Genomic DNA, 17,423 nt, shown 5'->3' on the forward strand with positions numbered 1-17,423 from the left:
AAGCCAAACCCTTTCTTTCCCTAAACTTAATATCTCCTAAAAATACACCCTTTCCAATTTAAATATCAAACACGTTTTTAACAATACACTATATGTTTCGATATAGATAGATAGATTCGTTTATTTAACTACGTTACATAATGTTTGTAGCAGGTCATATGTATATATAACAGTCTAATTCTCACAAATTCTGAACAAATTTTTTGATATTAAAAAAACAAAATATAAAATATAAATCAATAATAAATATAGCATAAATATACAATTTTAAAAAAGGCTAACAATATCGTAAATCTGCAACAAGAATTCTATACCAAGATTAACAACAAATTTCCCCTTCTTATATATTATTATTATATACAACTATGATAATGTTCAAAATCATTTTGTAAATATTCTTGCACACTATAAAAACATTTAGATTTCAAATATTGTTTCATTCTGATTTTGAACTGATTAAAATTGAGACTTCTTAATTTTGACGGAATTTTATTATATAAATTCAAGTTTAAAGAATTCATTTTGGATATTGTCAAACGAAATTTGGGTATTTTCAATAAGTCGCCAGATCTGGTGTTATATTCATGGTTATGAGAGAGTGGTTATTTTTATGTATCTTCAATATACAATGAAATATATATAAAGATGGCAAAGGCATGATATTATATTTCATGAACAAAGGTTGGCAGTGGTCGAATGCTGGAGCATTTGCAATGATTCTCAATGCTTTTTTTTGTAAACGAAAAACATGTATTGGTGAACTGGAATTACCCCATAAAATAATGCCATAAGAAATTCTACCATGAATCAGAGAATAGTAGATGTTAATTAGAACATCTTCGTTACAAATCCGTTTCATCTGGGACGATATCTTTTTACATATACTCTCGTTATGCCAATTTAACGAGTCGTCTAGTTGGATTCCCAAAAGATTTACAGAACTTCCAGTTCGTATATTATTTTGACTGGAGACGATAATGGTTTGAGTTTTCAGTCTATTTAGTTTAAGGTTATTATAATTGTACTATATCTCAGCTTTGTGTTCAATTTGGTTGATAGTGGTATGGAGACTATCAATATTTTTTGGGATGAGAAATAGGTAGCATCATCCGCATATGACACCATATGATGAGGGTACATGTAAAAGAAAAGGTCATTAATATATATGATAAATAAGAGTGGTCCCAAAACAGATCCTTGTGGGACACCATGTGGATTTTCCTGTATGTCCGATTTGCCGCTCTTTGAAGATACATATTGTTTTCTACTGGTCAAATATGAACGAATAAAAGAAAGTACCGGGCCTCTTATCCCATAAAATTCCAGTTTTTCGAGGAGGAGGTCATGAGAGACACAATCGAAAGCTTTCATGAGGTCAAATAAAATTAAAACAGTATGTTTACCTTCTTCAAATCCTTTTATAATCGCGGCGACAATTTGACAGACAGCGTTCACTGTTGATCTACCTGCACGAAAACCAAATTGGTGTTTGTGGAGAAGATTGAATTTTTCGAAATAGGCACTTGAACGGTTTTTTTAAATTATTTCGATACCTTTGCCAAGAGTACAGATTATAGAGATGGGTCTGTAATTTTGAGGGTCTGTATTATCACCTTTTTTAAAAAAAGGCACCACTTTAGATAATTTAAAAGCAGTGGGAAATACACCTTGACAGAAACATTCGTTTATGAGGATTGTAAAATGGTTCAGAATGATTCCAATATTTTGCTGTTGATATCATAAGCATCATAGCTATTTGAACTTCAGCCTCCGCTACAGGTTCCAGAAAAAATGAGTTGCCTTGAACTGGCACGAATTTCAGGTAACTAGATGCATCAATGCCGTTGGATGGCAAGGAGTTTATAAGATCGTTAGCAACAGTTCCGAAATAATTATTTGAGTCATCTGGGAGAATAATGTCTTCGTTATCCGTAGCATATGAACGGTTCCTCTCGTAGTTGATTATTCTCCAACTATCTCGAACTATATTCGACGAATTTCTGATGACATCATTATAGGCTTGTCTTTTTGTCTCTATTATCATAGCTCCGTATTGATTCTGGTAATTATTGTATGCTTTCTTATCTGCAGGGTTTTTAAGTGGCAGCAACCGTAGACATAGCGTCCAGTCACGCTCGCATGTGTCTGAGATTATCATTGAACCATTTAAATGGCGTTTTATTTGAAATATTGACTTCAAATAATGGGTAATAGCGATTGACAAGATTATCTAATGAAGTAATCAGAAGATTAGCTAAATTATCAACATTAGGCTCGTGTGTATAAAAAGAGTTCCAATTTATCTGACTGAGAGAAGTAATAAACGCCTCAGTATTTCTTTTGTTGACTTTTCTTTTGTATATTATATTATTTTTCAGTTCTGGATTTATTCTGTTCAGAGAAATATACTGACCGTAATGATCTGACAATGCGCATTCAACTACTTTACTTATATACATGTTTTTGGGAAGGTCTGTTGAAATATCGATGCAACTCGACGTTGTGCTGCCAACTCAACAAATCAAAGGAAATTATGACATTCGATAGTTCTCTCATAATGGCGGATGGGTTTAGAAAGTTAACGTTGAAATCACCCAAGATAATGACATTTTTATAAAGTGGATGTAAATTATTCAGTAATTGTTCAAACATAGTTATGAATGTATTAAAATTACCTGTGCATGGTCTGTATAGTACTACAATAAGTAATTTTTCGGAAGTAATTTCAATGCTACAAAACTCGCAATCCATTTCCTTACAGTATTTCTGCTCATTTATCGATTTCATTCCAGCAACATTCTTTCTTAAAAAAATAGCAACACCGCCATGCCCATGTTCTTGATGACAAAAATAAGAAGTCAAATTGTAATCAGTTAGATTAACAGATTTTATTATATCAATGTTAAGCCAGTGTTCAGAGAGGCAGACGACTTTGTATTTATAATAATCTAAAAACAATGATAGTTCATCTATTTTGTTTGACAGAATTGGATATTAAGGTGAAAAATTGTTAACTCACTTGTATTTATGATAGGTGATTGAGGATTATTAACACTGTTCACTTGATTTGCTAAACTTGAGGCGCAACCTGACTCAATCTCGGATATAAAAAATCACCCAGGAGACCTACTTGATTTGAAGAATCATAGGAAGTATCATTCGTTTGCGGCTCGTTAACAAAAGAGGCAGAAACTGGATTCGGACACGTTATCTGTTTGTTAAGGATTCCCCTATGACCTTTTCCTTGACAGGTTAGTCTTCCAACGTGGATACTGTTCATTGATATTCGCTCAGCTACCTTGGTGGCAATGTATCTTTTGCCGGTTTTCATCAACAGTCCACCAGCTCGATTATAATTAGTTCGTTTCAATAGGCTGTTAACCTCTATAATTCGATGAAGATAGATACTGTTCGCATGCATTTCTTTATATAGTGTTATGTTGTTGTTATATATAACATCATTTGTGTTAGAATTGTTAAATCGATAATGGGGCGTTAAAATTATAGGATTTGTGTGTCAGAGTTTCAGATAAGTCTTTTACCAGGTACGAACCCGCGATTTTTGTATATCCCCTCGATTGATTCAACACAGTAGTCAACAGCTCTTGGTTAGACGCCTTAGGTTTTATGAATGCATGAATATAATACCTATCTAATTTATTCCACAGTAAGTGACATAAAAACTCGCCATTTTCTGCTGTGACTATTAAAACTTTTGGCTGTTTATTTGGAGATATCAACTCAGGAATTGTATAAGATAGTTCATTCATCGTATGAGGTGCAGTATCCAGAGATCCCGTAATATGTAATTCTTCATAGGTTTGAGTCAACATGGTTCTGGACATTGTCTTCTCGGTCTGCGTAGATGCAACTCTGCAATCTTTTTCTGTTATTTGTGAAATGACATTTCTCAAACGAGCTATTTCTCCATCAGCCTTGTCAAGTAACAGTTTTTGTTCAGATATAAGTTCGTTAAATTCATCTTCTCTCTGTATTACTTCTTCCATAAACTTATCATGATCACGTTTCATGTTCATAATATACTTATCTTTTTGGTTTGAAGTTTTTGTTAGCTCATATATTGTGTCTTCCAGTATACTTTTGTCTGCATTATAATCATTATTTTCACCTTCACAGCATTTAATTTTAAATCCTTCCAAGAAAGTATATTTCTTTTTATTTTTCAATGTACAACTTCTGTGATAAACTTTAAAGCAATGGACGCAGATATGGTAACTTGATGGAAAAGTTACAGATTTACAACATTGAAAATTTGTCATTTTTCCAGTGACTGCCATAATGCACACAATGAAATATATATATAAAGTATATTCAACTTAGTTGTGTAGATATGCCCGAGGAGCGAACACACTGTTATTTAATATACTTTGAAAATATTTAAATAAAACACAATATTCAAAAACAAGGTATTGTATTTAAAAAGATGCAATTTAAACAACACAATTAAACTCAATAAAATTGATGCAATCACGATGCACTTCATACTGATTCTGAATATGCATCTGCATCAAAATAGTAAAAAGCATTTGTAACAGTTTATGGTCCTTTGATCAATACCATTGCAGATTCCAGCAAGCCACTAGGCGATCACGCGCAAAATCATTGTTTATATAGGCTGAATTCCAATTTGAAATATACCTTAGTTGTATCAGTAGGCTTAGACATACAATTTAATACAATACAAAAAGTTGGAAAAAAATAACCTATACATAAAACGACTGATAAAACTCAGATTGAAAATTTCAGGCCAATCACTGTTATTAGTGTTTTTGAAAAAACTGATGAAAAGTGGGTGTCAAACATGGTCATTTCTTTTTTTTTTCTTCATGAACCCTCCAATACAAATCAATTTGGCTTCAGAACGGGGCCGTTGACAAGTCATGCCATAATAACATTTCTTAATGAACTATATAATCGTCTACACGAAGAAAAGAGAACCTTTGGTGTTTCCTTTGATGTTAGTGAGACATTTCATTTAGTTGACCATTAAATCCTACTAGACAAATTACAAGTGTATGGATTTAGGGGCATTTTATATAAAGTATTTGAAAGTTACCTATGCAGTAGAATTCCATATGTTAAGATAGAGAATTTCAAGTTTATGAACAGGAATTATTTCATAAAAATGTCAGAAGGTTCTTTTGGGATCATTGCTTTATTTAATCTAGTCAATGAGTTTGCTGGTAATTTTCCTGCCTATTCTGTCCGCAGAAAAATTTTAAAAGCACATGATTCATTTTTTATTACTGAATTAGTCTGCAATAATAAACATTTTTTTTTGTTAGATTTAGTTATCCCCAAAATGGTATGAATTTCATCAGTTCGGACTTACATTGTTTAATATGATATAGAATGATATGAAATCACTGAAAGAATCAATAAAATCAAAATGAATAGCTGAAAATAACAATTATATTAAGCAGAAAAAAACCTGAGATGAAATTATAATAAAATAAAAACACAAGCAACAATTGAAAATCAAACACTAAAAAAGAAATATAAAAATTAAAAAAACTCAAGCCAACTTACTTCACGATGCGATGTTTCGAATGTTAGTATCCACAATCATCTTTGGGTCAACACTTCGGTTGATGACCCAATTTTCAATTTTTTTTTCAGTGTTCAATTTTCAATTGTTGCTTGTATTTTTATTTTATTGTAATTTCATTTCAGGGTTTTTTGCTTAATATAATTGTTATTTTCAGCTATTCATTTTTATTTTATTGATTCTTTCAGGGATTTCAAATAATTTTATATCATATTAGACAATGGAAATCCGAACTAATGAAATTCACCATGAAACATTGTCAATCATCCAAAAGGGTATAATCTTAGTTTACTTTCAAAATCAGCAAATGGTTCTTTAAAAGAAGTAACTTCAGTTAAATTTTCAGGACTTGACCTCACAGATGATTGTAAGTGAAATCATCATATAAACGAAATTTTCAAAAAAATATCTCTAATATGAACTGTCTCTATCGACTCAATAAAATTGTGGACAAATCTGTGTCACTCATGTATTATCGTGCACATTTTTACTCTGCAATCTCGTATAGCATATTAGCTTGGGGTTCGTCTAGTGAAGTGCAAAGGGTGTTTATTTTACAGGAGGCAGCTGTCAGAAATATTTGGAGTGAGTAGTTGCACAAGCTGTTTGAAGTTTTGAAAATTTCAACTTCACCTTATATTTTTATTCACCAGCTGCTGATCTATATGATATCAGACAAACATTTTTGTTCCATTAAATGAAAACAAATTTAATACAAGAAATTCAACTTTACTGGGTACATTACTCGATAAATTGTCAGTTTATGTTAGAGAAATGAAACTGTCGGAATTCAAACAGTATGTGACAAAATGTTTAATTGACAAAGCCTATTACTCTGAATGAGTAATTGAAAAATGTTATGTAATGTAATATATTGGTTAAAATCTGCATGTGTTTAAAAAGAATTCCAACACAGTCTCCAAATGTGAATCAGTTAATTGTTATATATAATTTTCAATTTGATATATGACTTTAATCATAATTTCATTTGATTGTTTTACTCAACTATTTTTTTACATCTTTAATTTTTACTAAAATATGCATACATACCTTCCAATTTATTCGAATAACTTTAGCGGTCAGGTCTTTTTTCAGTACAAGCTGTCTAAAGGCTTTGGTTGACTCCCGAGTCCAAGGAGTCCCTTTTTCTGGTGGGCAAATATTGGCAAGTCTGCAGCGTATTGCTTGTGCTGGTAGATTAGAGAAATTCTCGTGCAAGAAACATAACTCTTTAACAGAAACTTTCGCAACCGTTCCATAATCAATAAAGACTATCTGTAAATAAAAAAATGAGGTTTTATAATATGAAAATCTATTCTTATTATTATCATAGAGAAGCAGTACAAGCTATTCGCCGTCTTGTACCACAACGGCAAAGAGACCAACAAGGAACACTACTTAACCAATGCCTTCCACGTCGGCTATAACTGTTGATTGAGGTACAAACACATGCTGAAGCCTCAGGGAACGCCAGTTTCTTATTTGTTCTACAGGGGCAGCGATACGATCCGACCTAAATAACGCTCCCCTAGGGTGATGAGCTTACTCAGCGTCTGATATCGTACGGAAATTCTTTGTCGAGTTTTTACCGAATTTGATTTTTTGTTGGTTTTTAGTAGATTGTTTATTCCTTTATTCTGATGTAATGTAACTTCTATTTTATTTTCCTGTTCGATATATTTTCCTTAACATTCATAATAATCAATAATTTCAAAAGATATTCGAATTGAAATTACATGAACATATTATGAAAAATATATCATAATTTATGACAATGAAAAAAATGAATTATGAAATTAAAAAAAAACACGAAATATTTCTACAGAAATGTTCAACCTGCAGTCAGTTTATGCCTTGAGATTGGTATATGCAATTCTTAAATTCCCTGCAGAATATCTTGTATTGTATCCAGAGTAATTTTCTCAATTTTGTGTCTAAATCTCAAAACTTCAATGTTGTGAGCAATGTTCGTGTACACTTTTAATTTCACATGACTCCATGAAAAAATAATCAACAGGAATAACTATATCGCACATAGAATAATATACTTGAATAGTTAGAAAGTTGCTCGAATTTCTGCTTTAGTTTAACCACATGGTTATGTGTGGTCCTGACTCACAGCCAGACGAGAGTAATGCAGTCATACCTCATTATCTCTTCATTTTCAATATCATTAAATATATTATTTTTTGTGTAGTGAGCTTCATCATGACATATTATAAAATAAAGCCCCCCTCCCCGCCGCACCACGCGATAAGTCAAAAAAATACCGAACAGATTTTTATAAAATTTTCAATAATAATAATATTATAGGCCGAAACAGTTATTTGTGGAAAAACTTCCAAACACCCATTGCTATGTGGCCATACCGATGTCTACCACAGTCGCGTGATGGGTTTATAGGTTCCTGGCATAAGGTGCCGGGCCTCCCACGAGGCGCCTGATAACCTAATGCACTTGCTGTCAGCATGTCCAGCATCTGCGATCTCAGCCTATATCCATTAACATAACTCGGCCCAAAGAGTGCTTCATTATCATCTACGGCACTTTTATGGCCGTAGATGCCATAAACGTTTTGCTCTGATGGTCTTCTCGACCATACTATATACGATACTATAACAATTTTCAATTGAAGGTAACTCATATACAAATTGAACTGGGAGCTAACGGCAACAATGTTAAATGTTAGAACTAAATTCTTACCTAGGTCATTTTCATTGTCTATGCATCGCCATTATGAATGATTGAAAAGTAAGATGATTCCATAAAATTTGCCCCCCGTAACAAGATAGCTTCTGCATATCGATAGGATGTACGAGCGAATAGGTGAAACAGTTCGTTAAATACTTTGAAACATCGGTAAACTGATCAACACTTCGCAGGTCTATTATATTTGCGTCCTTAAAATGCGATAATTAGTCATTCGGTTTCTTCATTATCAAGCGTCCTTATCTGCATAGGCGTAGTGTGTTCTGTTTCTTGTGAAAGTGATACCAAAAGTGATACCAACTTGCGATGCGATACCAACTTACTACGAATACACTTTTTTCCTGAAAAAATTTCAGACCTGAAAAATTCCGAATTTGTCTCACTTCTTATGGAAACACCCCCGTATCTTCCGTAATATTCGAGGTGAAACGATGAATCTCTCAGGACTGATGGAAATGCTCAAAATGCACCTAACACCTGAATGGGGTTGGCCAAAGTGATATACACTGTCCGCCACTCATGGAAACACCCCCGTATCTTCCGTAATAATTGAAGTGGATTTTTTTTGGTTTTTTTTGGTTTTGACATCAAAACATGAACGAAATTGTTTAAGAGAAACTAGACTTTTGTTTTCACATAATTTATTAATTTTTTATTTTGTTGTCAGGAAAGTTATTCCTTCTCAATAAGAGAGAAAATGGTAATTTTGTAAGAGGAACGGAAACATGTAATCAGTGAGGTTTTAGGGTGGTTAATGTTAGTTCATATTCTCATTTTCCCATTATTTAAAAAAAAAACAAGGATATTTTGTGGCGAAAAATGTTATGTAGTTCAAAATTCTTTCGAAGTACAAAACAATCAATTTCAAATGATTTAACTGTTGACAATTTTATATTTTCGTGCCTTCTATGAAATTTCCCTGCAATCGAACACATTTTTCTATGCGCCTTCCATTTCCTCCAACTCTTCTCAGTTCTCTAGGTGTGATTTCTCTACACGCTTGTATAGTTCTTGCGCGGAGATCTTTCTTATTTGTTGGCCTATCCTTATAAACTTTATTTTTCAAGTTTCCCCATAAATAAAAATCCAGTGGAGTTAAATCTGGGGATCGTAGTGGCCATACTACGAGAGGCGGATTTCATCTCCTTCGTGCAAAGTATGTAAAAATTTGGGTTTGAACGGATGCATTTTATGCCTCTTTGAACACCTCCATATTTCACTGCGTTTCATATTGAGTTGTAGCGATAAGTTTCTCAAACTAATTCTAGGATCAGCTTGATGAGCCGCCAATATCGTATCACCATCAATTTTTATGTCCTCTGTTACTTGGCCGGTGCTCACGAATAGATTATATATTTTATGTACAGTTCCAGGATGTACAGCTACCTCTAGCGGGTGTCTCCTATTAAATTCAGCGGCCGCTTCACGATAAGACCTCACGCCTTCACCAACAATTAAAACAATTTCAATTTTTGCTTGAAGTGACAGACGTGCCATGTTGAACTTTGTCAATTAAAATGAGCTGATATCAGTTAAAATGGGAACTTCAGAAATATTAAAATGTGAACAGGAACTCACGAACAGAAAACAACTGGAACACAGGAACAATATCCAACACAAATACAGGAACAATAAACACAATGGGAACAAAAACACGGCAGAAACAACAGGAACAACGGTGATTCAAAGAACAACAATACTAGAAACAACAAATGCAATGAAAACTGGTCTGGGGGTTAATACAACAAGATCTTTCAACAATATTGTCAGGTTGACAGTAAATATCAATGAGCAACTGTTTTCCATGGTCATTTCAGGGCACCGCATGATTCAATGAAACTGATGTAATTCAATCCCTCCAAATGATTTCAGACAACAATTCAGCAAGTAGGTAAAATAATCTAAATTCTACCTGTTCACCGAGTGCGATTTTTTCTTTAAAAATTAACAGTTGTTTCGGTGTTGCAATGAGCTTGAAGATTAATTTTGTTTCGGATGGTGAAATGTTTCCTCAATATTTTGATAAAGGACCCCGCACATTTCTTATGAGAAATGGCTTGCCTTGAATTAATTTTGCCGAAATTTTGATATGTTGTACTTCTTGATGTGCTGATTGAAAGTGTCCACAGCCAAAGCTCAGAATTGTACAGTTTTCGAGATTTGAACCTTTGAATATAGATTTTTTCCATTTTTTGCAGTTTTTGCTCATCAATCGAAAGCTCTCACTCCTGGTTGGGATAGAATTTGGATGTTCAGCAACCAGAATTAGTTTTACGAATAATCTTCTTCAGTTATAATAGATGCCGCCATCGATAATTTTTCATACACTGCTTCACACTATCTCGATAATCAGAGAATGTGGTGCTGTGACATTTTCCTCAGATAGGCTCAAAATGGATGATAGCATCTCACAGCATCTGTATCTTTCATACCTGAGAGTACTCTCCAGATAGAACGAAGGGGTACAGGTATTGGAAGCGAACTATTTTGCGCCGTAATATGTTTTACCTAAAAATGGGGTGTTCCATCGCGAGTGGCGGACAGTGTATATCACTTTGGCCAACTCTATTCAGGTGGTAGGTGCATTTTGAGCATTTCCATCAGTCCTGAGAGTTTCATCGTTCTACCTCAAATATTACGGAAGATACGGGGGTGTTTCCATAAGAAGTGAGACAAATTCGGATTTTTCAGGACTGAATTTTTTTCAGGAAAAAAGTGTATTCGTAGTAAGTTGGTAGTCCTGATTACGAATCTGAAGGAATTTTGAGCCTATTTTGCCCCCTAATATGTTTTACCGTAAAAATGGGGTGTTCCATCGCGAGTGGCGGAGAGTGTATATCACTTTGGCCAACCCCATTCAGGTGGTAGGTGCATTTTGAGCATTTTCATCAGTATTGAGAGTTTCATCGTTCTACCTCGAATATTACGGAAGATACAGGGGTGTTTCCATGAGAAGTGAGACACACTGTATATAAATCACAATGTATGTAGAATTCAGTTTGTTAGTGAACACGCTTGAAAAAGATACTGTGCAGCGAAGCACGTGTTGCGGATTTGTTAATCTGTTCTAGTGAAAATCTCACAATAAATTGTTTTTCAAAATACATCAACTTTAAAATAGTTTTTGAGGTAAATAAACAACTGACAAATAGCTGAATAATATCATTGAATTTTATTATTTTTATAGTATTAAGATGGATGCCGTAGCAGGTCCAAGTAATGTACAAAGAGAGCGGAAGTTTATGTCGTTAGAAGAAAAACAGATTGCCTGTAGAGTGTACGAAAATTTAAAAAATACTCTCCCTACAGTGGAAGCTGTAGCCCAGTGTTCATTTTTAACGGGAATATCCGTGTCGACAATTGAACGCATTGTACGTGAAAAAAAGGTGACTGGGAATGTGCAAGCTCCAAAAGTACATTGTCGTGGTAGAGAAAAAATTGAATTGGACGAGTACGAAAAATTTTGTACGCTATACCATCCATTCTTTCTTTTTTAGGACCTTCATTCATAAGGACAAAGGTAATGGATAATGATCTCATTCCAAAAATGAGCAAAGAGAAGTTAAGGAAAATAATAAAAGAAGATTTAAAATTTATATATGCCAAACGATTCCGTAAATCTGTCTTATTATAAAGAGAAGATATAGTCTTATGACGACGGAGATATCTTCGCTCAATTAGAGAAATGCGTTCTGCTCACAAAAAGATTTATTATCTGGAAGAAACGTGGGTGAATGCTGGTCACACAGTATCTAAGATCTAGCAAGATACTACTGTAACTAGTTATCGTCAAGCATGGACAGTTTATCAACAGGGTTACGCGGACCAACGGGTAAAGGGCAACGACTAATTGTCGCCCATATAGGTAGCGAGAGTGGCTTTTTAGACGATAGTGCACTAATTTTTTTATCCAAAAAATGGGGAATTATCACGAAGACATGGACGCCCAACGTTTTGAAGGATGGTTTGAATCCCTTCTTTCACGAGTCGAGCCAAATTCGGTAATAGTAATGGATAACGCTTCTTATCACAACCGATTAGTAGAACAGCTGCCAACTATGACCACCAGAAAAGCAGACATGCAGAGTTGGTTAGGACAAAAAGGAATTCCATTTTCCGAGGACATGGTTAAGGCCGAGCTTATGAGTGTCATTAAGTATCATCGTGACAGATATCGCCAGCATGTGGTGGATACAATAGCTCGTGCTGAAGGCATCACCATTTTGAGACTTCCTCCTTACCATTGCGAGTTAAACCCGAAAGAATTAATCTGGGCTCAAATTAAGGGTTACGTAGCTCGTGAAAACGTGACATGAAATTTCTGATGTCCAACGTTCATTAGAACTCGCAATGGAACGGATACGGAAAGAAGATTGGGCTAATGCTGTAGCCCATGTGATCAAGGAAGAAGAGAAAATAACAATTTTTACGTAATTACCTATGTGTTTAAATAAATAAAAATATTATTTTGGTACGCCTCTGCAGAGTTGGTAAGAGGATTATCCGTTGATCACTTCAAGTGCGACGTTGCTAATTAATCACCTTCAATTGAAAATTGTTAAAGTATAGTACTCGTTCTCTCCCCCATATTTAACAAAGGTCACAATTTATAGATGCATGTGTATTTGAATAGTCGATAGCGATCATTGTTAGTGTTGCTCTTTGTAGTATGAATAATCGTTTGAATTCATATGTTCGATTCTATGTTTCTATTCCAGTATAATTTACAGATAAAGAGGCGAAGATAAGCGAAATTTTTTTTTGTTTCATGAATAATTTAATTTCCGATTTTTTGTACAAATTCATATTTAATTTGATTGAATTAGGTGAAAGGTTATATATTTCGACTGATAAATAAGTGAAACATCTTTGTGCTATATCGCATATAGTTTTCAAAGTCTGTTGTGATATTTTCAAATACAGGACTTTTTTATTTTTGAGAGAGCTTGATATTGTAACTTCTACCTTGTGTCTACAATAATATACAATTAGATAAATGTTTTTGGGATTCTTTAGATCATTGCTGCTGGTTGATTCGGTTTGCTCTCAGTGAAATACTCACAAAAAATATTTGTAATATTTTTCACATCTTTTGTTATAACTTCCTCGTCTGTCAATATTTGACTGATACCTTATGATGGTCTTTGTGTTATCAATTTCTCTAATTGTCTTCTACAAAGAATTGGAGTCATTTTTGTTATTTATTTTTTTCTGAAAATATTTTTCTCTTGTCCTTTTAATCAATTCAGTTAATTTCTTCCCATGAACTTTGAAATAATCAATGTGTTCTACCGTTGGGTTCGTTTTCATAATTTATAGAGATTTTTTTTTCTTATCAGAATTCATCAAACAGTCAACATATTTCTGGGTGTTTTTTTTTTTAATTTCTATTATTTTGTAATTTTACGCTATGTAACTTTTCAGTTTTCTGCTGAATAATTATGTGCTATCAACATTAGATTCGTGAATGTTATTCCAGGTTTCACTTTGTATTTTAGTTTTCAATAGTTTAGTTTACTGTCTTCAGAAACTATAGGTTTTTCCTGAAGAAATTCGATTTGTAAGACTATTGAGAAATGTTCGATAACAGTTGTTTATGTAATGATATGAACGTGATGAAATGTTTCAGGATGTACTTTATTTCAGAAAAATACGTGGTCAATGTAGCTTTCTGAGTTTTCTTGTACTCTTGTTCACTAAAGGTATTAATCCCACCATCTTTATTATGTTCAAATACTCAAAATATAGATGTTTATCACTGTGACATCTTTTTTGCTTAGAAAATTGATGATGTTCAATGACGGTGTGCCTTTTGTGCCATGGTGCCTTTTGAATAGCATAACATAGATCCATGTAATCAACTTCTGTTGTGCGACAGTTTCTTGCAAAAAGCAATAAACTGATCGCTGCTCCTGCCACCAAAAAAACATATTCGCTGAGGGATTTTGGTCATCCGGATCATCAGCAAAGTCACTATCAGCAAACCCAGTGAAAAATTCACCGCTTTCAGTTGCCTCGTATACAATTTTGGATTCCGTTGTCCCTCTGAGATATCTCATGGCCCGTTTAACAGTAATACAATGTTCTTCAGTTTGTTAGGGATGCCTCACTAGCTAGCAACAATATAAAACACTGTGTACCACAAACTTCACAATATTTATTGACCTACCTAACGACAATGTCAGTTTAAGACTGACTCACTTGAAAATATTTCCAACACAAAGAAATAGATTTTTCACTCACTAATTGTCGTCCCTCACTGTGAAAGGTTTGAGATGTTCCACACCGATTAGTCCCTCATAACAGTTTACGTTTTGGTACCTTTCTGACCCTAATCGTTCACATACTTATATATATGTAAACGAAGTGAGTGACACTTCATTTAGTGTGAATTTGCCGCGTAATAACTTTGATGTATAGTTTATCTGTGAACTCTTTGGAATCTATGGTTCTGTGGGTCACATGTCTCCATGTGATGAATATGTAGGTTAGTTATGTTAAAGAAGATATTGCAATTTAAACAATTAATAGGAACTGGTGAAGCAATAGCTTAAATGTTGTTTCTCTTTTCAGGTTAGTTTGAGATTAATTAATGTTGAAGAATGTTTTGTTGAAAATGTAAAAACTGGTTTATGTAATAAAATCCTCCTCTTTTTTCAGAGCAACTCAATTTTGGTTATACTTTTACTGTTTCACAGAATATCCAAGGATAATTATAAAACCCATTATACAGGCTGATTCACGGTGGATGGCACATTAGACGTTTCTGGTAAACCAGACAACGGATCACTTTGAAAATTTAATGGAGAGCATATTCGGACATTCTCTAGCCAACTAAAATATTTTCGACAATGCGGTGTTGCCGCTTCTATTAGAAAGCAGTAGCAACTTTGATTTTTCAAATGGAACACTCTGTATATAATATTATTTTTGGAATCTCCAACAATTGCCCGACAACTTTTCTTGATATTTCCCTATACCTATCTGTTACCGTTTTCGAAATAAAAATTAGTTTCAATTTTTTTCTTCGAAAATTATGACTTCTAAAAATGCCGATATCTTTTAGTTAAGAAGTACTATGATATCGAAATTTGGTTTGGAGTTAGGTGATACTTGGACACTTCCCACACGTCAGCCTAATCTCCGTTACTTCAATACAGGGTGGTAAAAAAATACAGTTTTTTCGTTTGCTTGAAAAAGTTGCTGAAATTTGATTATTTTAAATGGAACACCCTGTATATTATTGAAAATTCGGAAAGCTGCTGAAATTTGCTTTCTTTCTATGTATATCATACCTATACCTAACTAGTCAAGTTTCGGACTTATGAACATTTATTTGTGAAAATGTCCCTTCAGAATGGTATTTCCATTCGGTATTTGGTAAGCAGGCCATGATTACTATTTGACAGTAGCGTTGTGACATTCTCCTAATAATATCGACATTTTCGTCACTTCAGAAGTTGCAAATACCTTCAAAACGATGGAACAAAACTATTCAAACGAAGTTCTTATGAATTTGTTTATTATTTTTGGACAGTGTGACAAAATTATCAGCAGAACATGTAGAAAGTTCAATGAAATGTATCCGAATCTACCGCCAATGAACCTCAAGAAATTTATACGAATTCAGAACAATTTCAATGCATTTGGATCAACTTTAAAAGCACCAAGAAACTTGCCTCGACCCGTGAAAGTCTTGATATTGGGAGGAGCACTCATAATTTTTAATTTTATGAACGAGTCGCCCACAACAAAAATGTAGTTTTTACCGTTTCCACTGTCAATAAAAGACCAACATGATCAACATGAATAGTATAAAAAAGGCGAGGACAGTTATGGATGGAAAATAAAAATCCTGGCTTTTTCCCCACGGGTAGTTTATGGTACTGGCAGAGTAGGCATGATTTAATATACTGTTTTACAATTCAAGAGAACTAATATCGTTCTTACACCTGTGAAGAGTTTTTTCTACAGAAAAATATCCTAAATAATCTTGATTGGCTTTTAGTATCTGATATCTCTACGTACATCAGTATACACAACGGTTTTTGAATGTTCATTCGTCCATAGCCACTGACTCTTTTTGTTTAACAATTTAGTCAACTAGCCTTTTGTGTAAATTTATCGATGAATTTTTGAAAGTAAATCACTAAACTCAAAAACTGACGTAATTGATGAATATTTTGTGAAATAGGACAATTTTGTACAGGTATTACCTTATTGTTACAGGAACAAATCTCTGCTTCATCAATTTCATAGCCTAGAAAGAGTATACTGTTTTGTAGAAATGAACATTTCTCCAAATTAAACGTTAAATGAGTTTCTTTTAAAATTTGGAAGACTTGTAACGTTTCAGTATTTTCTTGCAATCAAGATTTAATGTAAAGCCTTTTGAAAAAATACGGGTGTATTACAAAAACCAAAGGGCATTCGTAAAAACTCGGATTTTTCAGAACTAAAATGTTTTCAAGGAAAAAGTGTATTAACAGTAAGCTGGTGATCCTGATCAAGAATCTGAAGGAATTTTGAGCCTATTTTATCCTTTAGTATGTTTTCCGTAAAAATGGGTTGTTCCAACGCGAGTGGCGAGCAGAATATATCACTTTGGCCAACCCCATTTAGGTGGTATGTGCATTTTGAGCATTTTCATCAGTCATGAAAGTTTCATTATTCTACCTCGATTATTACGGAAGATACGGGAGTGTTTCCATGAGAAATAAGACACACTGTATATCTGAATTCTTTGAATTTATCAAGTACTTCAGATTCATTCTTCAAGAAATAAACAAATGTTTTTTTCTGAAAAATCGTCTATGGAAGTGAGGATATACGGTTTTTCCCAATGGAATATTTCTTCAAGGGTCCACGAATGTCCGAATGAATAAGTTCCAACTTACTGGTAGTTTGTTTTCCAATGTACTTTTTGGAAATGAATTTCTAAGCTGTCTTCCTTTCACGGAGCTAATTCAAACCTCATTTCTGTTGCATAGTGAATCAAAAGTAATTCCATCTACCATACCAGTTTTTAAACGTTTCACGTTTGCCAGACTCAGATGTCCAAGACGACGATGCCAAATATTGATATATTTCTTTACTTCAGCACTCAACACAGTGGAAAATTCAAGAATGCAGTCTAATTTGTACA

At 33.7% G+C, this 17,423-nt stretch overlaps 1 protein-coding gene across 2 annotated transcripts in view; it reads right to left on the minus strand.

Moving 5' to 3' along the window:
- LOC111509665 (uncharacterized) overlaps window positions 1-17,423 on the minus strand; it is a 193,236-nt gene that overhangs the window by 71,651 nt on the left and 104,162 nt on the right. For both annotated transcript variants that reach the window (XM_074170308.1, XM_074170309.1), the window contains exon 8: window positions 6,620-6,844. In XM_074170308.1, coding sequence (XP_074026409.1) covers window positions 6,620-6,844 — 225 coding nt within the window. The remainder of the gene's footprint in view (window positions 1-6,619; window positions 6,845-17,423) is intronic.

This window comes from Leptinotarsa decemlineata, unplaced genomic scaffold, assembly GCF_025532065.1.
Source record: "Leptinotarsa decemlineata unplaced genomic scaffold, Ldec_3_MD MMD2_P_RNA_scaffold_8, whole genome shotgun sequence".
NCBI lineage: Eukaryota > Metazoa > Arthropoda > Insecta > Coleoptera > Chrysomelidae > Leptinotarsa > Leptinotarsa decemlineata.